The sequence below is a fragment of the Polypterus senegalus genome, chromosome 8, assembly GCF_016835505.1.
Source record: "Polypterus senegalus isolate Bchr_013 chromosome 8, ASM1683550v1, whole genome shotgun sequence".
Taxonomy (NCBI): Eukaryota; Metazoa; Chordata; class Cladistia; order Polypteriformes; family Polypteridae; genus Polypterus; species Polypterus senegalus.
This window is the reverse complement of record NC_053161.1, coordinates 96,593,151-96,612,657: the sequence shown is the minus strand read 5'-3', so window position 1 is coordinate 96,612,657 and position 19,507 is coordinate 96,593,151. Positions and strand designations below refer to the sequence as shown.

Below are 19,507 nucleotides of genomic sequence, written 5' to 3'. Positions count from 1 at the left end.
ATGAAACAACTTCCATGAGGAAACAAAAACAGCTTCCCAAAACTTGACAATTGCAGCATACATCATTCATACATCATTCATTATAGTAAGTATGCTTCTGGAGTGCCTGCACTGTTTTTATTCCCCAAACATTAATGAAACTTCATCAAAATAATATGCCACGCACAATGAAGACTCCACATTCAGTGGCCCTAACACTTCGAGGGTTTTCATTGTAGTGCTGTTAGCCATTTTTCATATTTTGCATATTCACAAACCAAATAGCTCTTCCTTGAATAATCCCTCTTTGGATAAAACCAATGCACGCATTTTTTTTGTCTTACGCATAGGGAAGTAGTAGACTGAAGCAAATAGTTTTGTATATTAGTGCTCATTATTTTTGCATTTTTCTTAGCAATTTGTCAAGGCAATTGGTTTAGTACTTCATCAGTTTCTCTGTGCCCACTAAATGGGATGCCTTGTTTTTCACATGACATTATGATGCAAACAATTTTAAAATGTTCATGATTTCTTTAGATAAAAGATACATTTGCGTTATCTCTGTTTAGTGGATTTAAAACTGCTCTTGCTTGTGTAGTTATGTGATACTTACTATCCGCGATCCTTAAAAGATGCTTGTCAAAGATTCTTCCAATCTCTGCCATTCTCTGAATTTATCTTTCATGAATGTAGTTTTCTCACCTCTTTGTAATTCAGGAAAATATCTACACATTTTACAAAATACTGCATCTCCAACTATGTTGTATTCCAGCCAGTTATATTCAGTATACCATCATGAGGAAAAACAGCATGATTTTCTGAATATTATGATAATTGGAAATTTTACCAACTTTGGTTTAGTGGCTTGTTCATCCGAGCCTGATGATACATTGGATGGCCAAGGTGAACTAACTGCCTTTTCTGGAGATTCATATTGTACTTTCAATGTTTCTGCAGTCAATGAGATGTAGGACACGAGATACACAGTAAGCCTTGCTTCATCAAATTTAGGATTCTTTGTGAAGAATCTGTTAATTATGTTTAGATTTGCCATTAATGGTGGGTTTGCTAAATTCATAAAAATAGAATTCAGTATAGTGCAGATGTGAGAAACAAAAGTTAGTGCAAAAATTGCAAGCAAACTACCAAAATGAGGACGTGTTACTGAGGTGGAGACATAAAATAATAATAACAATAGTATGGCTTTACCAGCACTTTCAAAATTATTCAGTTGTGAGCTTTCACTATTCACTAAAAATTGACTGCAATTTCTAATAGGCCACCCATATTTTCTCCCATGCAGTCTTCACTTCTATAATCTATATTTGGCTTGTAAGGCGTTTAGGTATAAAATAAATCAAAAATGAGTAGACGAGTTTCCAAAAACAGGTTACAACAAAGACACCACCTAAGCCACAGACTCAGAGCTTTTTCGGAGAATCCAAATGGAGCTGCCTGAGTGGATAAAAGGGCATGTATGTCCATAGACAATAATGCAATGCCTTTCCCTGCCACCACTTTGCAGTCTCCAGTCTCCTTAAGACTGATCCTGCTGCATAGTAAATAATCTATCTTTGTGCATCATCCTCCATTCTTGTATGTCACCCTGTGTTCCTCCATCTTTTTAAAATACATATTCACCACAGCCATGTCCATCCTTTTCACAAAATCCACTATCATCTGACCTTCTTCATTCCTCTCCTTGACACCATACCTACCCATCACCTCCTCATCACCTCTGGTCCCATCACCAACATGTCCACTGAAATCCACTCCAATTACTACTACTCTCTCACTTGGGTACACTCTCCACCACTTCATCCAACTAACCCCAGAAATCTTCTTTCTCATCCATTACGCACCCAACTGGCAGGGTATACGCATTAACAACCTTCATCATCTCACCTTGAATTTCCAGCATCATAATCAATAATCTGTCCAACACTCTTTTCAGTCTCACAACACTCAACATACTGTTCCTGCAGGATAACACCTACCCCATTTCTCCTCCCATCCACACCATGGTAGAACAATTTGAACACACCTCTAATTCCACCTGGCCTTACTCCCCTTCCATTTAGTCTTTTGTATGCACAATATATCAACCTTCCATATCTCCATCGTATCAGCTAACTCTCTCCACCTTTCCAGTCATACTGCCAAAATTCAAAGTCCCTACCCTCAGTTCAACTCTCTTTACCTTCCTCTTTTCCCCTTGCCTCTGAAAACACCTTCCCCCTATTCTTCTCCTTCTTCGGCCAACAGTAGCCAAATTTCTGCCAGCACCCTGTTGACTTTCAGTACTGGTGGTGGCCGTTGTTAACCTGGGCCTTGACAATCCAGAATGGAAATCTACAGTATATTGTTGTCCACATATTGATTTGGCAACATTTTACACCGGATTCCCTTCCTGACATAATTCCCCCCATTTTTCCGGGTTTGGGACCGGCAAGAAGAATCACACTGGTGTCTGCACCCCCTGTGGCTGAGTTGAGTATTGACCTAGAAATAAAAATATATATAGTATTAATAATCATATGGTGTGGGATGATTCATAAAGACAGTACTGATTACATATTTTATAAATATAAAATGGAAAGGACAAAATATTAGTGGTGGCAAGTCGCATGTTTTTATTCAAAAATGCTCTCAGTTACATGGATTCTATATGTTTACTGTAAATATCTAGATTCTCCTCAACCTCCCCAGCTCTATACTATATAATATATTGCTATTCAGTGCATTTTTTAATCAATTTGCTAGTGCCCAGTCTAACTTTTGTATGACACCACTTCTATCATCACACATTAAAAATGCTACTGCTTTTTTACTGTGGTGTAACTGATCAATTTAATTTTGAGGTCAGCTACAATCTATGCAGCTTTCACAGCAAACTTCTCATTAAATGACAACTGTTTTTTTCATTTTCTCTGTATTAGCTTTTAAAATGTATCCACTAATAATTGTTCTACCATTTACAGAATTCATTATTTGTAACCATTTGAAAAATACCTATATATGAAAGACAAGGCCCTAGTGGCCTCATTGTGTTTTATTTATGCATAACAAGGACATAACAATAGAACAAGCTATGTTATTTTTTTAGTACAATGAATCATTTTATTCTGTATTTTATTCAAGCCCATACTTGATCAAACAGGCAACTTCACAACAGTATCTAATTGCAAAATTATGCTTTTCATAAGCTGTCCTTTGCATTAACATATGCAAAATAATTAACTTAATGAAAGTCAAAAATTTTAAAAAAAATGAAAGGAATGATTTGGTATTTTGACTTCTTTGTCTTTCATAGAACCTAAATTTGTTGGCTCCTACGTGATCCCTGACAATGATGACCACAATGATGATAAGGTGTATTTCTTCTTCACTGAAAAAGCGACAGAGGAGGATAGTGGCATACGAGTCTCTTACACTCGAATTGCAAGAGTTTGCGCAGTAAGGAGTGTTTTCTTTTAATTTTAATCTACACCCATTTGTGGACATTTTTGTTGTAGATGTTAAATAAACAAAATTACTCAGATATTTTCATAATATTGCTTGTTTATACCATTTTTGACCCAATATAGAAACTTTAGATATGAAGTGTTGTAGTTGTGAACTAGTGGACCCTTTTATTGTGATGCCCATGATAAAAATGTTGCTCGACTGCATCACACAGAGAGAAGGAAAAAAAGTTGTGCAGTAAAGGAGGATAACTACATTAGCTTGTCCACCATCTATATTATCTTTCATTTCAAAACCTTAAAATGAAACTATTTCATAGAATAATCTGCAAATTAGAGATTAGTAAGTAAACTTGAATTAGTTAGTAAAAGTGCATATGGTAGGCAGGTCATTTAAATAAGTCCATCAAATATTATTGTTCAACCAATTTTAAAGCCCACCTTGAACTTCCTGAGACATTGCTGAAGATCTGCTAAGATAGCAGTCACCAGTCTAATATTAGATAAGTCCTGACTAGCAGTGTCCTGTACAGACTGCAGCATAATGAAAACTGTTTCACAGCTTAAACAGCACAACATCAGTCCCACGTTTAGATATTGTGCATTGCCCTGTACAAATCTCACTTACATTCTGTATTTATTTATTTTTGCTAGAATGATGTTGGTGGACGGAGAGTGCTTGTAAATAAGTGGACCAGCTTCCTCAAAACTCAGTTGATCTGTTCAGTGCCTGGACCTAATGGAATTGACACCTACTTTGATGAACTAGGTAAATGCTCCTATTTTTTTTACTGTATTGAATATATATTTGACATTGCACTGATTTAGCAGGTAAAGTGTGAAATAACTACTTATTTGCATTTTGAGTCTATCCTGGCATCATTAAATGCAAGACAGGTGCAACTCCGTTCTTTGTTATAGTACGTAATAATTTAGGTTTCTTTCTATCTCCCAAAGATATGCATATTAGATTAACTGGTGACTGTAAACTAGACATGTTTAAGTGAGTGTGGGAGTGTGAATATGATGGATCAGCATTCCATTCAGGGTTTGTTGCTGCTTTGCACCTAAAGTTGCCTTCAGCGTCCCTTTCTCTCTATGACTGTAAATGAATGGATTAAACTATGGAAATAAATGTGCATTTACACTGAAAGTGTTCAGCAAAAGTTCTGCAGAAAAAGAAGTATTAATGTCTAGTTCATAACTCTAAAACACCTTTACTCAGATAGTATAAATTCAAAAAAGAAACCTCACAGGAAATGCTTTATAATTGCTTTACTTTTTTTTTCTAGAGGATGTGTTCTTGCTACAAACTCAGGATAATAGAAACCCTGAAATCATTGCTTTATTTAGCACAACAAGGTCAGAAATTCATATATTTGTTTGTCATAAATGTTCACATTTTTAAGCATCATATCCAACAGAATGTTTGAGGCCAGATTGAAGTGTTTTCTATTTTCTGTTCAGTAAAAGTCTGTTTTCTTTCTTATTTAAACTGATGCCCCCTAACCCCCCTGGGTTGCAGCAGCACCTCGGATTTCCAAAGGGCCCCATGGGAGTTGGAGTTTGACACTGCCCTCTTGAGTTTCGTGGGTGCCGCCAGGGGGAACTGCAGAGCCCTACTGTGGGTTTCCACCACATCTAGGAGTACTTTCAAATAATGCTGATGAGCCACCTGAACTGCTCCCAAGCACAGCATAAAAGGAGCCACCTCACTTAACTCAAGGAGCCAGAGTCAGGAGGAAGAGAGAGACGAGGCTTGCTAGAGGAGGAGTAGAGGTGGAAAGAGAAAAGGCATTGAGTGCTGTTTATTGTGCTGTGTTTACTGCAACTGTGCTGAGGTGGTGGGAATGAAAGGAAGGCATTTCCCACACTTAAATAAAATGTGTGTTGTGCTGGACTTGTGCCTTGCGTCTGTTGTGTCAGGTGTCAGTGGCCACTACATATATATATATGTATATATATATATATATATATTGTGAGAGCAAGCCCAAACACCATCAGGCTGACACCAGTAAACACCTGTTTATCTACAGTTTTGCACACACACAGTTCCCCACACCAGTCACCCTTACTCTGGCCTCCCAATGTCTGCGGGCCACCTTTCTTCCCTCCGTCACTGAAGCTTCGTCCTCCTCCAGCACCCGACTCTCCCTCCCCGAAAGGACCGTCCATGTGCCCAGGGCAAAGTGCTGCTCTGCCGGTTCCTCCTTACTCCATGCGTCCCAGGGTTCCTGGCTGTCTATCAAAATATACTATATATATATATATATATATATAGTATATACAGTATATACACACACTGTTTGCGTATCTGTATATACTGTATATATATATTATACTTGAAAAAATTGTCATTTATTTAAATGTTTTATTTATTTTTGGATTAAATATGGATTACTAAAGAGTTTGTAAGCTTTTTTTAAACAAAATCATACTCTTTAAAGAAAACAATTCTGTGATGTATACTGTATACTGACAAAAGAATAATTCTAAGATTTTGAATATGCAAATAGTTTTAATTACAATATAATTTTCAATGCAATTATTAAATAGAAATAAAGACAAATTACAAATGGTCAGTTTTGAGCAGAAATTAAATTAGAAGTTTTATTAAGGAGAAATCAATGTTTTACCTAAAGATAGTAACTCTTACTGCAATATTACACTAACATGAGTCAGCCGAAGAAAACTAACCTGCCAGTTTGCTCCTGATGGCAGAGTGGCAGTGCCCTGTCAGCCCTGACCTTCATAATGGTCATAGGTGTTCAAAAGAGTCCCTTAACATTTAGCGTATTGTGGAAGAAGACCCTATTCAAGATTTTACATCCAAATGAACTGAATCTTGTGTCCCAGTAAAACAAGATTTTATTTAGAGCCTAGGCAGCTTACTGCATATTCTCTTTTTTGATGGAAAATATGGGCCCATTTGAGCTCAGTTCAACACCTGATTGTGCGGCAATATCAATGAATAATTTATGACATATTAAAGGGTTTAATATTTTGTTATGTGGATACTGAAACATTGGGTACTAAATAGCCATGAGAATTTCATTGGGATTTAATACTAACAAAAGTTCATTTAATAGGGAATGCCTTGTATTATACAAGAAAATGATCATTTCTGCAGATCATTAAACAGAATAAATGTGTTCAAAATTGGATTGATAAAGAATACAATTGTTTCAATCCATCAAATTAATTTTACATAGCACCTTTAAACAGCACACCCCTCTAGGTGATTTAAAAATCAGCCAATAAGACGGACAGACAAACAGACAGATAGATAGGACTTTGATGATCTCTCTGGAGAAATTCAGTAGATAAGAATACATTTTCAACACTCTTACACAAGTACCAGTGTAATCAGATTTAAAAAGCTGACTCTCATGCTTTATAAAGAACTAATCCAAATGTGTGAACATACACGTAATTATACTCTTGTATGAAGGGGCTGTCAGGGATAGAAATAATATCACTCTTGCTAGTCAGCCACCCAGCTGCCAAATGTTTTTGATTTATTTAAATATTATTAGAAGCATATTATATAATTTTTTTGTACATTGTGTTACTGTTTGTTGAAGCATTTGAATAGACTTAAGTTAAAGTTAAGACTTAATTAAAAGTCATACATTGTACCATATGAGATGCACTTTTTGCACTAAGACAACAGAAATGTAATTATTTAATGAATCCTTGAAAGGACAAGTCTATTTGATAACCTCGAGCATATAGGTATAATCACAATATGAGCTTAACAATTATTAAATTCACAACAAAAGTATAATGTCATAATTATGAACAAACAGTCATAATCATTTCAGAAGGCAAATTGAATATCAAGAATATTTTAGCAATTGTGCTTTTAGATTAGAAACAAAATAGATCTGCTGTAATAAATGTTTTTCTCCTGTTTATCACACTGTTTATTGAACTGCCACACTGAACCTTATATCTAAAGTAAGTTGGGGAAATATTGCTGATCTAAATTAATTGAATAGTTAGAACAACTTAAGATGTAAAATAAAAAAAGCAATATATATTAAGCTTTCTTAAAAAATATTCCTGCTTTTTTCATAGTAATGTATTTAAAGGGTATGCTGTATGTATCTATCACATGGCTGCAATTCGGGAAGCATTTAATGGTCCATATGCTCACAAGGAAGGACCAGAATATCACTGGACACCCTATGAAGGAAAAATACCATTTCCAAGACCTGGTACAGTAAGTATTTAACTTGTTTATTTCCAGTTAATTAATGCTGTATTTAGTATTCAGTTCTTCTGCCAGGCATTTAAAGAATATTAGCAGAAGCAACCAGTATTGTCCAGGTATATTTGTAGGATGGGCTAAGGAGAGTAAGCAAAGCTTAATGTGTTTTTTAAATGATAACCATGTTGTTATTTCTAGCTGTGTCATCCATCATCCACACTTTCTCTCTATCAATGTCTCTGATTGCACATGTCAATAATTTGTAATTTTTGGATCCAATTGGATTCTAGAATTGTGAGAACTCCTTGCTGGGTTGTAATTATAAACACAGTCATGTCTGACTCTTCCTCTTAGTTCAAGGTTTGTAGTGCATAAATTATGAAGAAAGGCAGAGAAAGGAGGAGTTAAACAACAACCCTTTGATTTTCCCCCATGTTGCACTGCACTTAAACTCCCAACCAAGCCTTACCCATCACCCTGCTGAATTATATTACAGTAGACAGAAGCAGCAGACAATGCTAATGCAGTCTGGGTAAGTAATGTTAAACTGTGTTGGAACTCCCAGAGTCAAAATTTTGAGTTCCAAAGTAGTCTATACTGTCTGTCTGGTTCTAAACAGCAACTATGTAACATTTGTTTCAGATCAGTCAAAGGGTGTAGGATTGTATAGGGAACATGCAGGCAGACAGATATTCTATATATATATATATATATATATATATATATATATATATATATATATATATATATATATATATACATACATTATATATATATATAGTGACAGATTGGGGGCGCTGTTGCTTCCTTGAACCCTTGGAAAATACGTCAGACACCAGGTAAAAGTCCAAATATAATTTTTATTTGAACTGCACAGTGGACAAAGCACCCTTCTCATATAAATACGCAATACTCAATAAACAATACAATCCTCCACTCCCAGACGCGTTGCCACCCTTCTACCCAGCTCAGCTTGCCGTCTGGGGATTTCCCACAGACCTTTATATTGCCATGTGACTTCTTTTCACTTCCGGGTCAGATAAAAAGTCCTCTTCTTCATCCCAGAAGTACGTCACTTCCCCTGTCGCTTTGCCTAGGACTTATTTCCGGGTTATAGGGCACATATGACTCTCTGGGCCTCCCTGCAGCGTCCTCTGTTGGCCCCTGGGGTATCCAGCAGGGCTGTAGGGGAAAACTCCATTGTCCATGATTCCCTGCTGGTATCCGGGGCACCTCCATGCTCCAGGGAGATCTCCACCTGGCGGCCTGGGGGTATTGGCCGGGATGACAAGCTGGGCATAGACCGCAATATATATTGAATTGCCATTATGGACAATGCTGCATATCCTCTGTCTGACACATTGACACTAAGTACATTCAGCCAACGTATTATTCAGTTGAAGTGTGTCAAGAAATGCTGCTGTGTGGGGCCCCTTTACCTTTATACTAACAGCAATACGTCTGCATAATGTCTCACTGTGACATTGACTACCAAGTTAGAAGTTTTCTTTCTTTCTTTTAAAATTTTCTTCTTTTTTATCTATCTTATCCTTTTCCGAAGCTTTGGCAAGATTCTTGTTGTAATCATTTAATTTCACCTCCCCAATGTTTAAGAAATAATAAAATATTTGATTATTTTTAAATGATGTAATAAACCTACTACATAAATATTTTTCATTTTTATTTCATCTTAAAGTTCATCATCAACCAACAGATGAAGTTAGACTTAAAATTCACTTTTCTACATATACAGTATGAATGAACGAAAGCCATAAAATAGGTTATTAGAATAATCTTGATTGACTATCAGCCAAAATAAAAATATTCAGAAGGAATATCAATTCATGCCCAGTAAGCAAAGATGTTTGCGCTGGACAGTCTTCAGGTCACTGCTCACTTGAGTATGGTGATGAGTGCTCAACAGAAATTTTGCTATTTAAATTGACAGTTCTCAAGAAACCTTACTAAATCCCCTTCATTTAAAATTTGTCATCCTATTTCTCCATGTGCCATAAGTAAAATGACACATTTTAAAGCTGACAGCCTCTTCAGTGGTTCATAGCCACCACTCTGACATTTATGACATTTCTGTCATAATCTGTGTTTTACGCTTTAAGGCAAAATATTTAAAAGAGGAGACAAAGAGACACTCTTTTGTATTATGTGCATTTATAGCACATTCATGTAAAACACAGTGTCTTGTTATAACCCAAACATTTATTATTTTCTCATCATTAAATGATGTAACATTCTTAAACCCATTAAATCTAATTCATTTTTGTAGGTAATAGTCAATAGCAAAAAACCCTAGATGAGGCATTTGTCCATCACAGAGCTTTTATGTCTCATCAAGTCCATATGCACAGATTTCTGTAGCATGTGTATATACAATTTTAAAACATTATAATCCAATGTTGGCAACTTTGGGAATGGACTTTATATGTTGATCTCCATAATTGTTTTTCTTCACATTCTCTGCTTTTCATTTCATATTTAAAAAATGTGAATATTGCTTGAATTGGCAACTGTTCAAATTGTTTTTGAGTTCATGACTGTGCTCTGTGATGAACTGGCACACTGCCTGGATTTACAGGGTAAGATAAAGGATAGGTGAATAAAGTTAAAGTTATAGGATGTATGAAATAAATCTTTTTTTAGATCTTGGCAAAGAAGAATAAACTGAGGAAAGTAAAAAAAAAGTTGTAAAATAATTTTAACTTAGTATATTGTTATTATGAAACAATAAGTGTTTTATTTGGTTTAGTATGTTTTCCACACAACACAAGAAGGAATGTAATGGCACTTTGAAACAAACATGCTTTCCTAGCTTATTATGAAAAGGAACCCACTTGGGATCGAGAGTGCAACCTATTATGTGTAAAACATAGGAATTGGGTATTAAGATGCCCTAGCAGAGAACATCACACTTTTAATAATGTTTGTAGTACTGGGGCACTATCAACAAGGGGAGCTATGCCCTATAATTATACAGGATGTCTCAAAATAAACAAGCAAAAAACAGTGATGAGGTGAAAGCTTCAGTTCAATAATTTGATGCACTGAAGTAGTTTGGTTTATTCATGGCTCCCTTATCCTCACTGAAGCAGACTGGTAACCTGATGGGCCTTTTTATTACAATCTTAGTTCCACAGCTACAGGGACATCTGAGGCTATTTAGGTGCTATGTGATTGGGTCTAGGGGCTCCTATGCCCCATCCTAATCCAGGAGGTTCCAAAATGTATGTTCTGACCAGCGATTTTTTCGATACTGCCTCGATCCTCAGGGACCCCACCCAACACCCCCGAACTGTTCACACTTCTAACCTCAGGCAGGAGGTATAGAAGTATGAAATGCAGGACTTCCAGGCTAAAGAACTCTTTCTTCCCCAAGGCCATGGTTCAACTCATTCTATCAGCCTCACACAACTGTATTTGACTTGTCCATCACACACCTACCTGCACATTGCACTTTATACTTCTCTTCTGTTTTTATACTTTATGCTACCTTTGTTACTTATTATCTGTTTGCTACTTATTATTTATGTTTATCTTTATACGTTGGTTTTTTAACAATTGGCATTTGGTGTGGACAGCAAAGAAAGAATTTCATTGTATAGGGAAATGTGTTTCCTTACTGTGCACATGACAATAAACTTTGAACTTGAATTTTGAACTTATGAGTTGGAAGGATGGTAAAATGTCATTTGTTTGGAAGAAGAGAGATCTAAGAAAACATTTTTAGAAGAGAGATCTAAGAAAACATTTTTTTTATTATAATAACAACTTTCTCACTTTGTTATTGTGGCCTCCTTGGCCTTCTTTAGGTTGGGTGAATAGCATTCATCTATAGGTTACACAATAAAGGATGTCATTGTTCAAATACTGTACATCCCGACTATTACAATATGGACTGTACATCTTCAAATTACAAAACATTTCAACCTGGCTTTTCACTAACTGTTTTTATTGCCTTTTTTAGTGTGCTAGCAAAATGAATGGGGGTCAGTACTCAAGTTCCAAAGATTATCCAGATGACGTTGTTCGCTTTGTGCGTTCTCACCCATTAATGTACCAGTCCATCTTCCCTACACACAAAAAACCTGTTCTTCTCAAGACAGACGGAAAATACAACCTCAAGCAGATAGTAGCTGACAGAGTGGAAGCTGAAGATGGACAGTATAATGTGCTATTTTTGGGAACAGGTAATCTACATTTTAGTTAATGCTAAAAACATTTATTTTGCACTGTTTTAGAGAAATAGTGACCTGTAATTATTGATCTACAGCAGTGGTTCTAAAGTTTAGTCCTTGTTGACTTCCTTAGCTGTGGTTTTACTCCAACCAATTTCACAATCAGTACACCATTTTCACTTTTGTTTGACCTCAGTGTTTAGCGATCGGCCTTTTTTCAGAGACTTATTCTATGAAATTCTAAAATGTTTGTAATTTTGTCTTGAAATGCTTATGTTTTCTTTGTCATTTTCTTATTAATTTGTCCTTTGCTGTAGTGTTTCCTCTCTTAATTGTATTCAAATATAATGGGGAACAATTAATTCACTTGTCTGCTCATTTGTAGAAAATGTTTCTTAATTAGCACTCAAATAAAAACAGCATTGACGCATCTGACCCCTTCAGAATTCAATAGTTTGAACCTGTGTCTGAACCACACATTACTAATTATCAGTATATTGGTACAATTAATGGAGAAAAAGGGTAAATTAGAAATGAAACAGCATAAAAATAAGAACTTAAAGATATGGCAGAGTACAAATAGTTACGAATTGCTTAAAAGTAAGCCAAATAACAAGATCAATTAGTAGTAAGATTTACACATTAACCAAGAAATTAGTTGTAATATAACATCCTGCTGCCATGGTGCCCAGGATTGAATTTGAAAACTACTGATATATAGTATGAGAAGTTGATGTGACATGATTGAACATAGTCTTTCATGATTTAGTAAAGTATCACCTGCCACAGCAAGTTAACACTTTTCTTTTCAGGGTGATGTCAAATACAAATCAATAGCAGCAAGCCAAGTCTTTTTTTTTCCTGATTGATACCTAATGATCCTAAGTGAGGTGTCTAGCCTCCAATTACCTGAGATTTGGTTAGCAGGTTAGAAATTGGACTGGTCTACTGAATGTGATCAAGCAATCACAATCCGTCTTTATTTGAATTTCATTGTGAACATCATCTTCAGTTACATCACATAAACAAGTTGTGCCATACCCCAAAGCCGTGAACTGAACTGATTTCTAATAATCTTGTGACCAATAGTCTACTTGGCCAAACGTTCTGTGAAAAACACCTTCTTGATAACAAAGATTACAAAAACAGCAACCCTTGTTAGCACCCTGCACATACAGAATAACAGCAAGAAGGCAAATGTTTAGAAAACATTGTGCATTTGTGAAGTAAGAAAGGGGCGAACAGGCAGGACATAAAAGTACAAATAAACATAAAAATCTTTCAGGCGCTTATTCGTGAATCAGTGAGATACTTTTATTTCCTGGCAGTCCTCATTGGACAACCAAGCCCCATTATTTCAGCTAGTAGCTGTGTCTTTCAACTTGTCCACCACGATGTGTTTCAGACTTATTGCCTTACCTCCATGTGCTCCCTCTTTTTCTCTAACGAAAAAGTCAGTCACCTTTGGCATCTATTTGTCACTTGTCCAGGAGCTTACTTTGAGGGACGTTCAAAACGTTTCCACACTTTTTTTATCTCTATTTTATCTCTTATTTACTAATAATTTCAAACACATAGTCACCTTCATTTGTGATGCAATTATCAATCATATGACACTCTCAGAAACGACCAATTACTACTCTTCCCACTTTCACCATTTCCAACAAAAATAGAAAAGTGCAGAAACTTTTGAACATCCCTCGTATATAACACTGAATGCTTCTACTCAGACTCTGAAATCTACTGTATCTTCTTTGTACTGGGGCTTTTGCTTGTTGATGGGGCACCCAGCATACATACAGGGCATGCTGCTATTGAGCAGCCCTTGTGTCCCAACAATGGTATATGGAAGGCACCTCCTACTTTATGTTGTTTTCACTTATTTATGGAGCTCTGTTGAGGGGCTTTTCCCTGCTGGATACCGTCCTGGTTATACCCTTCTCTTTGGCATGTTCTTCCATATCATGTATACCTTCACGGTAAACATGACTTTCTGATTATTGTGGCTGTCTAATGAAATCTAGAAGGTAGGGACCAATATTGATTACCTATGTTTTCAAAATGGTCCCCAAAATGTTAACATCATAATAAAGTCTTTCTACCTGGCAATTTGCATTATGTTAAAGGCAAAATTGAAGAATAATTTAAATTTGTTTAAAAAATTGTAGCAATACTGATATACTTATTTATGATGGAAGAAATTACTGTATTTATGCTAGCTGCCAAAAGCTAAAAGATATGGTGAAAAGAGCCAAAAAATATTTTTGATGTATACTAAATGATATGCTTACCCGCAGCAAATAGAGAACTTGCTGAGGGCAGGTCACAACCAGTACTGCATATACTCATGTATAAGTTGGGTCTTGAAACCTGAAAAATCAATCATAGACCCCAACTTATACGCTCATTCAAAAATGCGAAACTTCATTTATTTTACATCTTCTTGCCTCCTCCAATCTCGCATCAGTTTCGCACATGCATCAAATTTTGTTGCAGCAGCGCAGTTACCAATTTCTTTCACAACTTCAATGACGTTTAATTTAAAACCAGCTTCATATTTTCTTCAGATTGAATGCTCCATCGTAGATAAGGGATGCTCATACTATAAAGGTGTGTGAGGGTGTGAGACACAAAAAACACAAATTACTGCAAACATTGCTTCAGAATACTTTGGGTATTACCATGTGTTTACATAGGCGCAATACATAGAAAAAAAAGGCAGTGTCCGTGGTTACTCTCTCAGGTGGGTGTTACCATATCATAATCTCTTTGACCAATAGCTTCGGTTTTCCACATTCGACTTATACGACTGATATTATAAAATGCCAGAAATGATATGAAAAAGTCAAGTCCCGACTTATCCGCAGGAGAACTTATCTGCGAGTATATACGGTAATCTACATATATAATCGACAAAGTCGCCCAACCATGGGAAGCACGACCATGGGGTACACATGACAGAGCCCCGTCATCCAACTCTAACACTCCTCCCATGCCCACCCTCGCACTCGAGGCATGCGCACTGCCTGCTCATGTGCCCGCTCCCAACACCTCACCAAACATGTTTACACGCTTAGATAGTCCTGCAGGAACAGGGAAAACCTTTGTCTACAAAACCCTGATTCATACCATCAGAGCTAGGGGAGACATTCCTACAACCGTAGCATCTACAGGAATAGCTGCAACATTGTTGCCGGGTGGACGTACTGCACATTCCGTTTTTAAAATACTGCTGAAGCTGACTACTACTTCCACATGCAAAATCAAACCTACCTCACCACACGCTCAACATCTTCTGCAATCCAAATTGATAATATTGGACGAGGCACCAATGACACATGCATACGCATTCCAGGCAGTTGACAGGTTACGTGACCTCACGGGTGACACGCAGCCCTTTGGAGCGAAAACAATACTATTTTGTGGAGATTTCCAACAAATACTCCCCGTCATTATGTGTGGCTCCTGAGCACTTACTGTCGCCAGTTGTATCAACAAGCAACCTTTGTGGCGTCACATGCATGTACTTACACTGACGACAAATATGAGAGCGCTTCCTCACGAACAACATTTTCGCAAAATAGCTCCCCGATGTTGGAGATGGGAAAAATGGAACAGCTGTAACATAACCTTCACATTGTTTTCCTTTTAATTCTGATCCCATTCAACAACTATATGGCGACATTGACTTCTCAACTGTCACTCCGGAACAACTCAGTACGCGAGCTATATTAAGCGTCACCAACGAAGACTCACTACACCTTAATGAACAATTACTGAAACTTATCCCTACCGATGAAGTAACTTTCACCAGCGTTGACTCCATCGTCACAGACGATCCTGAAGATCAACTTTCATTCCCCGAAGAATTTCTTAACAGTCTTACTCCCACTGGCATGCCTCCGCATAAACTCAAAATTTAATTGGTTCAGTCGTCATGCTTCTCAGAAGCAAGAGATCTCTGTAATGGCACTAGACTGACTGTTACCAACATTCACCACAATGTACTGGAGTGTAAAACTATCACATGTCCTACCTCACAAACTTTCCTTATTCCCCGGATTTCCCCCATCAGATTCAAATTTGCCTTTTACTTTTACATGCAGACAATTTCCTGTTAGATTAGCCTTTGCAATGACAATTAATAAGGCACATGGCCAAACTTTCAAAAAGATATGCCTGTATCTGCCAAAATCAGTTTTCAGTCATGGACAATTGTATGTTGCTCTCTCCAGAGTTCCATATTTTGATTCACTCACAGTCGTATCCTCAAACCCACCCCATTTGGACAACTGTGTCTTTCAGGAAGTGTTCACCGATCAATGAATAATTATACGGCTTATGCTACGCTACGGGTTGGCTAGTTTGATATAATCTTCTGTAATACATAAAGATACCAACAGGGTTTGAAAAGTAGTTGCACAAAAATAGGTAGTGACTGCTGTTTAAATATGTAATGTTTCAGTTGCTACATGATGTACTGCCTTTGAAAAGCCTTCATGTTCATTGCTGACATACAGGTAAGTTAAACTGCTTACACAGGTGTTTATTCAGCAGGGGGAGTATGCACCCTGGGAACAGGTTTGTTAGAGATTGCTCATCCAACTTTGAGACAGTGTGTGGGATGTTGTATCCTAGGTATAGGCAGGAGCGACATCCTCCATCCATAGGTGAGCTCTGTTCTGGGTAATGTCTAAACATTGATATATCTCCTACAGTTCAAAAGTCTGAAACCCGATCATGCAAGCTTCAAACAATGGCACATTCTGGTTTGCTGGTTCATCATTGACATAAAATAGAACAGCCACTTTAAACCAGAAACTGAACTTTTGGGTCACTGCATACTCCTTCTTTCCCTGAATAACCTGCCATGGCAGCGAACAATTGTTTGTTACTTAACTTCTTGTCATATTACTAACTTAACAAATCCACACCCTCTGTCAGTCAGCTTGCCTTGTGTGTTATGTGAGAGACACATGTCTTTTTCTGTCAGCTGTCTTACCTAAATGTACAGTATGTGGTTTCTGTTCACATGAATAAAATCAGATACAATGAAAAAAAGGCAGAAAGAAGTTTGAGAAATCAACCATGATTATTGAAACATTTACATTTTTGACTTTTGTGATTGTAAAAGTGTTTAGCGTAAAATTACCATCATAGTACATTTGGCCCTAATCTGGGATCCAGAGGTGGTTTGTCGTGTTGTGTATGCAGCAACACGATGTATCAGTGCTTGCTCCAGTACAATCTTTCTTCCTGAACCACTTGTGAAATGGTGCAGGTCATTTCTTAAGATTAACGTGAATATGGTAGTATTGCTAACATGCCTGAATACTTTGATCAAGCTTTTCTGAGAACTGATAATAATTAACAGAAAAAGAAAATTGCGAGGAGGTGAGGATGGTTGGTTGGCATGAGACTGTTTGGGCCTGTTTTTAGGAAGGTTCAAAGTAGCAAATGGCAGGATTTGTGTTCATGTTCCATAGTTTAAGAAAAATTATTTTCTGGAGTAATTGAGTTTAAAACTGAAATTAATCAGTCAAATGAGTGCATATTAAAAACTGATGCCAGGTGTTTTAATAGATAAGGTGGTACTTACTTAAACAGCATAAACAGCATTATCAGCAGAACTTTTTGTTTGGAAAGCAACCTGCAATGAATCCTTGTCTAGTGGTAATGAAGACTTAAGCTACATGAAGGCTAAAAGCTCAAAACAATTAGATTGCTATAGAATTGAGAGCAACACATAACTTTTTGAGCATCAAGAATTTTAATATATAGATTGTTTAAAATACTTAAAAGACTGGTTATTGACATAGGGTGTTTCAGATATCTGTGAAATACTTAATTATCAAGGACTTTTCTATGTTTTTTGAAGACTTGTAAGAAAATCAGTTATAAGGCAGACTCTCTCACCAGTGAAAGAAAACAATGCCCCACCAAAACCTTCCCTTTAAGAAGTGTCATCACCTAAACCTCTGAGGAAAATAGAAGCTTAAAACAGCGACCCAATGTAAAGCAATGCAAATAAAATAATGAAATAATAAGAGCATTTGAAATATCAATGTAGAAAATTGTGCAATAAATTAAGCCATACTGTAGTAAAATGTAGTACTGTAGCCAGCAGCATCAATAAACAGGCCCAAAGGATGCCTTGTAATGTTCACCGCACTTTTGTGTTTTTGTTATGCTATAAGAAGAAGAAAATGCTGCTTTCTCAAGATTCACTTAGTCAGCTGTTCATAAAACTGAATTATGAATGTGTGTGGCTATGCTGGTAGGTGGACATACAGCAGGTTGGCTGCCTTATAGCTCACGAAACTGGGTTCATTTCTCAGACATAGTCACTGTTTGAGGAGTCTGCATATCCTCATACTGCCAGAACAGATTTTCTCAAGGTATTTTGATTTGTGCTAGGTTAATTGGTAATCCTAAATTGGCCCAATGTTATTGATAGTATATGTGTGTGATTAATTATGCCCTGTGAAACACTGGTGACCTGTCCACGATTAGTCTCTGCCCTTATGCTCTGTACCGTCAGGATAGACTTTGGCCTGTGTGATACACTGAGTTGGACAAAGCAGATAATGAACATGGATAGATATAGGGTATAATTATAAAACAATACACATTAAACCATTTTGTGACATGGCTGGCAGAAAACTATTTTCACACAGTTTCTCAGTTTTAAATCCCATATCCATTAACACAGAGAAGCAATTTAGCAGTACACAAGAGAACTAAAAAAATCACAGACGCACTGATCAGCATTTTATAACAGATGTCGAGTCTCTTGCTGCCTGTCGGTGCATTCACTTATATCTGAGCTAGGGACCATTAGATTGAATACTCATGTCTTTTACTGTATTGAGAACTTCCATCTTGTCTAAAATGTTTGTGTGATGCAGTGTAAAATGTCAGATTATCATTTCTACTGTAGCTGGCAAGACATGAAGGAAAGCACAACAAAAAGAAATGTGCTTTGCATGAAAATAATAATACCACTCACTGCAAAATTAATAAATAAATAAAAACTAAGATATATTTAAATGAAAAAATGCTTTTTTCACCAGACAATGGAATTGTATTAAAGGTGATCACGATATATAACCAGGAAAGTGAAACTATGGAAGAAGTCATTTTAGAAGAACTTCACATATTTAAGGTAAGTGCATATATTACATATTTGGTCACTTTTGTACCCATTAATGCATCATTCGTTAATCTTCTGTAGAGTACATATTTAAATATTCTTAAAGATAATCATTTCATGCAATTTTTAAACTAGAAGAGAAACTGTGGAAGAAAAGAATTTGAATACAGACATCCTCCACCAAAATGCCCCGATTTAAGTAATAAAACACAGGCAGGAGAAAGTATCAATCGTTATTCTTTATCTAAGTCTCGCAAGAGGTAACAAGTGCATTACATGTCAGCCACATGTTACGGAGAAACAAAGTGTACTCTGCACTATATGTATACTGTGCAAATAATTGATTAGGTCACTATTCAAAAAAGGAATTCATTACATAATTAGAAAACTTTTAACATGATTGGTTACACCTAGTTGCTAATGGGACATGGCAGATGTTGATATCTTAGATGACCACAATCTGATTGATAGTCCTATTTCCTTAAGATGTACATGACATTTTAAACGT

At 36.6% G+C, this 19,507-nt stretch overlaps 1 protein-coding gene across 1 annotated transcript in view; it reads left to right on the top strand.

Moving 5' to 3' along the window:
- The window catches only part of sema3e (sema domain, immunoglobulin domain (Ig), short basic domain, secreted, (semaphorin) 3E), a 162,714-nt gene that overhangs the window by 121,450 nt on the left and 21,757 nt on the right, over positions 1-19,507 (top strand). Inside the window, exons 7-12 of the mRNA XM_039761469.1 lie at positions 3,293-3,435; positions 4,098-4,212; positions 4,736-4,805; positions 7,524-7,668; positions 11,636-11,858; positions 18,920-19,011. Coding sequence (XP_039617403.1) covers positions 3,293-3,435; positions 4,098-4,212; positions 4,736-4,805; positions 7,524-7,668; positions 11,636-11,858; positions 18,920-19,011 — 788 coding nt within the window. The remainder of the gene's footprint in view (positions 1-3,292; positions 3,436-4,097; positions 4,213-4,735; positions 4,806-7,523; positions 7,669-11,635; positions 11,859-18,919; positions 19,012-19,507) is intronic.